This window comes from Cetorhinus maximus, chromosome 4 (genome assembly GCF_964194155.1).
Source record: "Cetorhinus maximus chromosome 4, sCetMax3.hap1.1, whole genome shotgun sequence".
Taxonomy (NCBI): Eukaryota; Metazoa; Chordata; class Chondrichthyes; order Lamniformes; family Cetorhinidae; genus Cetorhinus; species Cetorhinus maximus.
The window spans coordinates 123,070,011-123,080,506 of record NC_135882.1 but is presented as its reverse complement, the minus strand read 5'-3'; the positions used below and the strand labels follow the sequence as shown (position 1 = coordinate 123,080,506).

At 45.8% G+C, this 10,496-nt stretch overlaps 1 protein-coding gene across 1 annotated transcript in view; it reads left to right on the top strand.

Moving 5' to 3' along the window:
* The window catches only part of gra (granulito), a 220,301-nt gene that overhangs the window by 27,514 nt on the left and 182,291 nt on the right, over nucleotides 1-10,496 (top strand). The window contains exon 2 of the mRNA XM_078539725.1: nucleotides 9,582-9,679. Within this exon, the coding sequence (XP_078395851.1) occupies nucleotides 9,582-9,679 (98 nt within the window). The remainder of the gene's footprint in view (nucleotides 1-9,581; nucleotides 9,680-10,496) is intronic.

Genomic DNA, 10,496 nt, shown 5'->3' with positions numbered 1-10,496 from the left:
TCCATGTCTGCTCTCTCCCCCGCCCTCTCTCTCTCCATGTCTGCTCTCTCCCCCGCCCTCTCTCTCTCCATGTCTGCTCTCTCCCCCGCCCTCTCTCTCTCCATGTCTGCTCTCTCCCCCGCCCTCTCTCTCTCCATGTCTGCTCTCTCCCCCGCCCTCTCTCTCTCCATGTCTGCTCTCTCCCCCGCCCTCTCTCTCTCCATGTCTGCTCTCTCCCCCGCCCTCTCTCTCTCCATGTCTGCTCTCTCCCCCGCCCTCTCTCTCTCCATGTCTGCTCTCTCCCCCGCCCTCTCTCTCTCCATGTCTGCTCTCTCCCCGCCCTCTCTCTCTCCATGTCTGCTCTCTCCCCCGCCCTCTCTCTCTCCATGTCTGCTCTCTCCCCCGCCTCTCTCTCTCCATGTCTGCTCTCTCCCCCGCCCTCTCTCTCTCCATGTCTGCTCTCTCCCCCGCCCTCTCTCTCTCCATGTCTGCTCTCTCCCCCGCCCTCTCTCTCTCCATGTCTGCTCTCTCCCCCGCCCTCTCTCTCTCCATGTCTGCTCTCTCCCCCGCCCTCTCTCTCTCCATGTCTGCTCTCTCCCCCGCCCTCTCTCTCTCCATGTCTGCTCTCTCCCCCGCCCTCTCTCTCTCCATGTCTGCTCTCTCCCCCGCCCTCTCTCTCTCCATGTCTGCTCTCTCCCCCGCCCTCTCTCTCTCCATGTCTGCTCTCTCCCCCGCCCTCTCTCTCTCCATGTCTGCTCTCCCCGCCCTCTCTCTCTCCATGTCTGCTCTCTCCCCCGCCCTCTCTCTCTCCATGTCTGCTCTCTCCCCCGCCCTCTCTCTCTCCATGTCTGCTCTCTCCCCCGCCCTCTCTCTCTCCATGTCTGCTCTCTCCCCGCCCTCTCTCTCTCCATGTCTGCTCTCTCCCCCGCCCTCTCTCTCTCCATGTCTGCTCTCTCCCCCGCCCTCTCTCTCTCCATGTCTGCTCTCTCCCCCGCCCTCTCTCTCTCCATGTCTGCTCTCTCCCCCGCCCTCTCTCTCTCCATGTCTGCTCTCTCCCCCGCCCTCTCTCTCTCCATGTCTGCTCTCTCCCCGCCCTCTCTCTCTCCATGTCTGCTCTCTCCCCCGCCCTCTCTCTCTCCATGTCTGCTCTCTCCCCCGCCCTCTCTCTCTCCATGTCTGCTCTCTCCCCCGCCCTCTCTCTCTCCATGTCTGCTCTCTCCCCCGCCCTCTCTCTCTCCATGTCTGCTCTCTCCCCGCCCTCTCTCTCTCCATGTCTGCTCTCTCCCCGCCCTCTCTCTCTCCATGTCTGCTCTCTCCCCCGCCTCTCTCTCTCCATGTCTGCTCTCTCCCCCGCCCTCTCTCTCTCCATGTCTGCTCTCTCCCCCCGCCCTCTCTCTCTCCATGTCTGCTCTCTCCCCCGCCCTCTCTCTCTCCATGTCTGCTCTCTCCCCCGCCCTCTCTCTCTCCATGTCTGCTCTCTCCCCCGCCCTCTCTCTCTCCATGTCTGCTCTCTCCCCCGCCCTCTCTCTCTCCATGTCTGCTCTCTCCCCCGCCCTCTCTCTCTCCATGTCTGCTCTCTCCCCCGCCCTCATTCTCTCTCTCTCTCTTTCTCTTTCATTCTCTCTCTCTCTCTCTCTCTCCCTCTCTCTCTCTGATCGGTGTCTCTCTCTCTCTGGCTATGGGCCTCTTTGTTTCTCTCTCTCTCTCTCATTCTCTCTCTCTCTCTCTCTCTCCTCCCCCTCTCTCTCTCTGATCGGTGGCTCTCTCTCTCTGGCTATGGGTCTCTTTGTTTATCTCCCTCCCTCTCTCTCTTTCTGGCTGTGTGTCTGTCTGTCTGGCCGTGTGTCTGTCTGTCTGGCCGTGTGTCTGTCTGTCTGGCCGTGTGTCTGTCTGTCTGGCCGTGTGTCTGTCTGTCTGGCCGTGTGTCTGTCTGTCTGGCCGTGTGTCTGTCTGTCTGGCCGTGTGTCTGGCCGTGTGTCTGGCCGTGTGTCTGGCCGTGTGTCTGGCCGTGTGTCTGCCCGTGTGTCTGGCCGTGTGTCTGCCCGTGTGTCTGCCCGTGTGTCTGGCCGTGTGTCTGGCCGTGTGTCTGCCCGTGTGTCTGGCCGTGTGTCTGTCTGTCTCTTTCTCTCTCTTTCTCTCTCTTTCTCTCTCTTTCTCTCTCTTTCTCTCTCTTTCTCTCTCTCTTTCTCTCTCTCTTTCTCTCTCTCTTTCTCTCTCTCTTTCTCTCTCTCTTTCTCTCTCTCTTTCTCTCTCTCTTTCTCTCTCTCTTTCTCTCTCTCTTTCTCTCTCTCTTTCTCTCTCTCTTTCTCTCTCTCTTTCTCTCTCTCTTTCTCTCTCTCTTTCTCTCTCTCTTTCTCTCTCTCTTTCTCTCTCTCTTTCTCTCTCTCTTTCTCTCTCTCTCTCTCTCTCTCTCCCCCTCTCTCTCTCTCTCTCTCTCAGGCCGTATGTCTCTCTCTCGTTCTCTCTGGCCGTGTGTCTGTCTCTCTCTCTCTCTCTGGCCGTGTGTCACTCTCTCTCGCCCTGCCTTTGGTGCGCCCTCTCTCGCCCTGCCTCTCTCTCTCTGCACCTCTGCCCATCTGTGCCTCTCCTTTCCCACTCTCTTTCACCCCCAAACCAGGGTAATGATTTAACAACCTCAGTTTCTGGCTGTCTTCCAGTCCGAGGTTGAGTCTTGGCCTGGATTTTCAGCCTTTTCCTCAGTCTGTCAGGGCTGAGGCCCAGTTTTGGGACACCAAAAGAGCTGGATGTGGGAGGGGGGGATGACCTGTCGTAGGATCCGATTGTCCTGATCCCTTTCTCCCCTGCCCCGGGTTACTCGCACTACACTACCCAATTGGTAGCTGGCAGCTTCCCTTCCCTGTGCTGAGTTCCTGGATCTCAGGCCTCCCTCTCTCCACACAGTCTGGGCCTCTGGTGGATGCGGCCCAGGCTCAGGCATAAGAACATGCTGGGAGCTGGCTCGGAATGCAGCACGTGGAGGGTGCAGGGTACAGCAGGGCAGGATTTTGATAGCTCTCCAGAGATGGGCTTGGAAGTGTGAGGCCTAAAATTGTGGAGACAGATGTGTTATAGGCACGTGATATATTTTTTTGAAATCTCACTATGGGCCAGATTAAAAAGTGTACCAGACCAGATCTGGCCCCTAGACCGCGGGTTCCCCACCCCTGCTTTAAAGCAAAGTTACAACAATGCACTGCAGGCTACAGGTTGATTGGTTTTGGACAGTCAAAGAGAAACTATGTCTCTGCAAGGTAAGGGGAGGGCTCCTAGATTCAGCGACACTGATTGCCCTGGACTCATTTTGCTGGAAGCTTGAAGGCAGGAGGAGGCCATGTCTATGGAGAGGGGTCAAGAAGCTCCCCAGACTGATTCACTGAAGCGAGTGGGATTGAGAGTTGTCAATCTCCAAAGTGTAGCACCACAGACCTGGCAGCAGAGCTGAAAGAAGTTTAATAACTTCAGATGTGTGAATGCTGCTGCAATTCACACCTCACACCCACTGTACCAACCACCTCTCACACTATGGTTCAATGCACCACACCCCATCATTCACCCAGCATCACACTGTGACACTCAGGACTCACTCCTAACATCCTGACACACCTCAACCACAAACACCTTTGAAGCATGTCAGCATGCTTCACTGTCTTCACATACCTCCAGCTATTTGACCTTTTAATTCATTCACGGGATGTGGGCTTCGCTGACTGGGTCAGCATTTATAGTCCATCCCTAGTTGCCCTTGAGAAGGTGACGGTGAGCTGCCTTCTTGAACCATTGCAGTCCATGTGGTGTAGGTACATCCACAGTGCTATTAGGAAGGGAGTTCCAGGATTTTGACCCAGCGACAGTCAAGGAACGGCGATTATTTCCAAGTCAGGATGGTGAGTGGCTTGGATGGGAACTTCCAGGTGGTGGTATTCCCATCTATTTGCTGCCCTTGTCCTTCTAGTTGGTAATGGTCATGGCAGATATTACCCCAAACACATTGACCCACAGTTCAAGACCTGTCCATTCTCTTGTCAGGGGAATTTGCCCACAACAGGTGAGAAAGCCAGAGCACTGGGGGAGGACCAGGTTGTGTACATCCTCTCAGTGCTCTGGAGGAAATGGTCCTTAGAAATAATGGAGAGCAGTGCCTCGGAGCCAGTGGCATCCAATGCAGTGGAGATCTTTCTGGATGATGGTAAGCTCTTGCCTTTGCACCATCTCCACTACCTCTCTTAATCTTTACCCTGAAAAGTGCTATGAAATGAAAATTGCAGATTAAGTGACTGTGGACCTCCTGATTTCCTTACCGCTCCCCTCCCCTTATGCTTTTGTGCTCTCGGGTAGCCAGGAACTGCCAGCTGCTCCGTCTCTTCAGAAGCAGGTCGAGGGGCAAGAGGAGGATAGCCTGGAAGAAGAAGCAATATCGTTTAAGATCATTCAGCACTATTTGCAGCTCCGAATTCAGATACTGGCACAGCACATACCTTCAGGCTAGTTTAAAGTTGGAGTTGTTGAGTCACTGGCCATGAGTGGGCTGCAACCAGGACAGGGAGATAGATCAGCTTGCATGCAAGATTGTACATCAGCTCTCCTGCATGGGACTCGGGTGAAGACGTTGTTGTGATGGAATATAGGAAATCATTGATGAACATGTACACTGAAGTGCTTGGTGCATTGGTAGGCCTGCCAAATAGCTTCCTGGCTAGAAGTATGGAGTAGTCCAGCTCCACTATTGCATAGGGCATCATGCGGAGCTTGGAGTTCATCATTTCCACTGTTGAGTTGCTGAGCACCTCCATGGTAGCATTGCCAGATCAACCTTTGATGATGTCTGATGGCCACTGTTGCAGCTTCTACTGTTGCACAGGCAAAATCTTGCTGATGCATCAGTACTGCAGCAGAATCTCAACAGAGATCATGGGGTTACTGACTGCTGTCATGCAGGCTCAGGCTCCCGCTATTCAGGTGGAGACAGCTGCCGTGCTCAACAGAGCTTTCAGGCTCTCGTAGCAGCCCAGCCATATTATGAATGCACCTTCTGTGGTGATCAAGCCCTGAAGTGGGACTCAAACTCAGAGCTTCTGGTTTAGGGCAGGGACACTACCCACTGTGTGATAATGCTAGATGATAAATATTGGTCAGGATTCACTGATCTTCAAAATAATTCCATGCGATCTTTACTTCTGCTGAGATAGTAGATGAAGCCTCAGTTTGATGTCTTATCTAAACGAGGCCACCTCCAACATTAAATCAGCCCCTGCATGCTGCACTAGTGTCGGCCTAGATTTTGTGCTCAAATCTTTAGTCTTGGATTCACATATGAGTCAGAAGGCTGTGGGTTATGAGAACGCACTGAGCCATGGCTTAGATCTGAGGGTGCTGATTGACAACAGATTGAAGCTGTCACAACAGTCAGTAAAGCAAATCAGATAGTGAGATATAGTAAAAAGTAAATATTGTGCCAAGATAGTGAGGTAATCATTGGTGCAACTGGACTTAAAATATAATGTACAATATAAAGAGGATAATGCAGCTATTGAAAGGATACATGAAAGCGCAGCCATGAAGATAGAGGAACTGGAAGGATGATTAGAGGAGCAATTTAGTGAATTTTGAACGTTCTCACTGGTAAAGAGAAAGCTAAGAGGTGAGATGACTGTTATACTTAGGTTTCAAAAGAGACTAGATAATGTAGATCAAGACAAAATTGTTTCACCTTGTTCAGATCAGTAAAATCAGAAGATGATTGCTATTTTTAAAATTTTAAAGGGACCTAAAAATGTAGATCATGGCATGTTCTCCACATTGCTCATAAAAGAACAACCAGAGGTCATGGCCTACACTTGAAGGGAGTGAAACCATAACTAATCCAGAAAAGTATGGCTTCACTGAGCAATACCATTCTATGGTGTTGACTCCCGAGGGAGACAGTGGATACAGATGTTGTTGGTTAATACAAATTCAAATTAGATTAATTTCAGAAAGTATATTTTGGAAAACAGTATATGCATAATTTGAGACATGACATATGTTAAGTGTAGCATGTTAGATAGGGACAGACAATTTTGAACCACTGGTGGTTTTCTTTGCTTCATGTCTGGTTCTTCCACAGTCTAATTTAATGTACGGCCATGATTAGTCAATAACCCCATTATTGTATCATATGACCACCAGGGTGGAAGAAGGTGAACTAAATGGACTTTGGTCTTTTTATGTCTAGTGTTATGACATGGCAGATGATGTGTGCTAGGTGGATCAAACCCACGAGGGAAACTTGATCACACGGTCACAACGATTTTTCAATTTGTATTTTATTTTGAGGTGCATGCCCTGAATTCAGTAGTAGTAAGTCCATCAAGACACGAGAGTTTTTTTTACAAAACTAAATTAAACATTTATTAACAAAAGAAAAGATTTCAAGCACACACACAGGTCCACAAATTACTACTATAATAACCCCTAAAACACTTAATTAATCTGGCTTCCAGTTACACCCTTGTTAAGGCAATGGTAAAAGATAGATTTAAACAGATCCAGGCAAATCACCACAATACGCTGGATAGTAGAATTCAAAGTAGCTTTTCCCAGCTTCGGTTTCTGTAGACAGCAACTTAATTCATAACTACTGGAGGCTTTTCACACTTCTGGTAGATTGTACAATGCTTTCTCTGACACACAACCTCATTTCCCTATATACATGTCTCTCCATTTTTATGCAAATTCCATTGTTCCCTTTGGAACTTTACTTTTCTCATAATATAAGTCTGTTCATGGTGCAAATATTGTCAGTAACCTTTGGGAAAAATAAACACACTGCTTGGCCTAGCTTCTCTGGTTAGGTGTAACATCCTACCATCTCTTTGAAATTCAAACTACCCTGATTTATCTAAAAATGCAAATTATCCTCTCTTCACCATCTAAAACCTAAGCCTCGTTTACATATTAGCATTTCATACTTAGCTTCTTTTGAGTCAAATCCTCCAGAACAGCTGTCTCCAATTCAATTAAATCACACACACGCACACACATAAACTATTCAAACTCCACTATTAACCTACTTTTACAATAGATCACAATAATATTATGAGTATTATTATATTTTTGTGACACTAGCAATTCCTGTTCCCAATTTGTGAGTTGACTCACAACTACTTGATGCTGACATTGGGTGCAACAACTGAAAACCTACTCCATACTTTATCACTGAAATTTCTCTTATGAGAAAACACAATGAAACATATTGCAAAAAAAACCAAACAGTGCATTGAAAAGTTATTTTTAGATTTATTAGGAAATCAAGAGTTTGGCAATAAAATGTTCTCCAAATTTAGTTGTTTGAACTCCAATGGCACAAATTTGATTTTATATTTTGTTTCTAAAGTGTTCAATTCAAAAATGTCAGGTTATGCTCCCTATTATTAAACATTTGCTGAACCTCTGAATTTTCTTTCCAAAGTTTTTTTTCCCTCCCCTGTGATCTTCTGGTACTTCAATTTCAGACAAGTGTGGTTCCGCTATTTCAGAAGGGTTATAGAAATAAGCCAGGGAACTACAGGCCAGTGGGTCTCACGTCAGTGGTAGGGAAACTATTGGAGAAAATTCTGAAGGAGAGTATCTATCTCCACTTGGAGAGGCAAGGTTTGATCAGGGATAGTCAGCATAGCTTTGTCAGAGGGAGGTCATGCCTAACAAATTTGATTGAATTTTTTGAGGAGGTGACCAGGTGTGTAGATGAGGGTAGTGTAGTTGATGTAGTTTATATGGATTTCAGCAAAGCCTTTGATAAGGTCCCACATGGAAGACTTATAAAGAAGGCAAATGCACATGGGATACAGGGTAATTTGATAAGGTGGATTCAAAATTGGCTTAGTTGTAGGAGACAGAGGGTGATGACAGAAGGTTGTTTTAGTGACTGGAAGCCAGCGTCCAGTGGCGTGCCACAGGGATCTGTGCTGGGTCCCCTATTATTTGTCATTTATATAAATGACATAGATGACTGTGGGAGGTAGGATTAGTAAGTTTGTGGATGACACAAAGATTGGCCGGGTGGTTAACAGTGAGGTTGGGTGTCTTGGGCTACAGGAAGATATAGACGGGATGGTCAAATGGGCAGATAAGTGGCAGATGGGATTTAACCTTGAAAAGTGTGAGGTGATACACTTTGGAAGGAATAATTTGACAAGGAAGTATTCAATGAACGGTATGGCACTACGAAGTTCTAAGGAACTAAGGGACCTTGGCATGTGTGTCCATAGGTCTCTGAAGGTGGAGGAGCATGTTAGTGGGGTGATGAAAAAGGCATATGGGACACTTGCCTTTAACAATCGAGGCATAGATTACAAAAGTAGGGAGGTCATGTTGGAGTTGTATAGAACCTTGGTGAGGCCACAGCTGGAGTACTGTGTGCAGTTCTTGTCACCACATTATAGGAAGGATCTGATTGCACTGGAGGGGGTGCAGAGGAGATTCACCAGGATGTTGCCTGGGATGAAACATTTAAGTTATGAAGAGAGGTTGGATAGACTTGGGTTGTTTTTGTTGGAGCAGCGAAGACTGAGGGGCGACCTGATCGAGGTGTACAAGATTATGAGGGGCGTGGATAGGGAGCAGCTGTTCCCCTTAGTTGAAGGGTCAGTCACGAGGGGACATAAATTCAAGGTGAGGGGCAGGAGGTTTAGGGGGGATGTGAGGAAAAACCTTTTTACCCAGAGGGTGGTGATGGTCTGGAATGCGCTGCCTGGGAGGGTGGTGGAGGCGGGTTGCCTTACATCCTTTAAAAAGTACCTGGATGAGCACTTGGCATATCATAACATTCAAGGCTATGGGCTAAATGCTGGTAAATGGGATTAGGTAGGTAGGTAGGTCAGGTGTTTCTCACGTGTCGGTGCAGACTCAATGGGTCGAAGGGTCTCTTCTGCACTGTGATTCTGTGATTCTGAGTATTTTCACATTAGCCATTAGGAAGTGTGCATGCAGTTTGAGGTAATGGGTTACTTCAGTTTTCCTTCTCTGATATGGCTGATATTTGAAACTCAGTACATGACAATTATAAATATAACTTGTATCTACAACTCTGGTAATCTTAAAGTTTTTTTTTAACCTTGGGTTATTACTGTGCAGATGAGCTAAATAAAATCTAGCTCTATCATGACAGACACAAAATAAATTAAGACTTTTTAAAATTAAAATGCAATGCTACAGGATTTACCGTCAACAATGTTTCAAGAAAGTGACACCAGAATATAGAGTGAGACTTTTCACAGACACAATTAGTAAATCCATCATCTTATATAGAGAAAATTGTGCTTAATATGCCTAAAAATAAAATATTACAAACAACATGAACAATTTCTTATCAAGAATCTAAAATAAATTTAGAAAGTTCAAACATTTTGGTAAGAAGGAATGTGTATTTATATATACAACTCAAGAGATTTCTTGAAGCACTTCAATACTAAAATTCACAAATTCAGATACGTGTGGTTTAGTATAATTTACAGAAACATTATATTACATGCTGTAATACAGTTGTTATGATTTGACTCTTGTGTTCATTAGATTAACTAAATGGTTTTAATGCATCATTTAAAAACTGCAAGTTTTATAAACAGGATCTCTCCAATAATCATGGATACCACCAGGAAGGTACCAGTAATTCGCAAATCCCTCAAACCAGCAAGACCATTACATCGTTTATCTGCTGAGTTAGGTAAGTGTTACGGTTTATAACTTCTGTAGAGCATTGTTAACTGTTCCATTAGTTTTCCACTCATCCATATATGGTTATTTTTAAATAAATTTGAGAAACTACTTCCTAATGTGATTATCAAAATTGTGAAGTGCATCAACAGTCTGTTTCCACACTAATAGATGCTGTTGATACAGTATGACAACATTATTGCAAGCAGTAAAATCTGCCATAGTGATTTCAAGAATAATCTAATTCTTCAGATTTAAATGACAATTAAGATATATTAATTGTAGAAGTTCTGTCCACCATCTTCCAATCCTCTTCAGATATGGGACTGAAGGATGAAAATGCTGCACCCTGTTTAAAAAATGTTCGCTTGTAAACCCAGTAAATACAGGCCAGTGAGCATAAGGTGGGAAAAGTTTTAGAGAAAATAATTTGGGATGAAATAAATTAACATTTAGAAAATTATGGGTTAATAAATTAAAATCAGCATCGATTTATTAAGTGCAAATCACATATGACTAAGTTGGCTGAGTTCTTTGATCAAGGAACAGTGCACATAGGTGAAGGTAGTATGGTTGTTGTGTATATGGATTTTGAAAAGGCTTTTGATGAAATAACACACAATCTACTTGTTAGTTCGTTTGATGCCTTAGATATTTAAAGGTGCAGTGGCTTCTTGGATACCAAACTGACTAAGCAAGTAGTGTAGTGGTGAACAGTTTTTTTAAGACCAGAGTGAAATTTTTGTAAAAAGAGCATAATTTAAAAGTTTACAGATGACATGAAATTTGGAAATACAGTAAACATTGAGGTGGGTAATAACAAACTT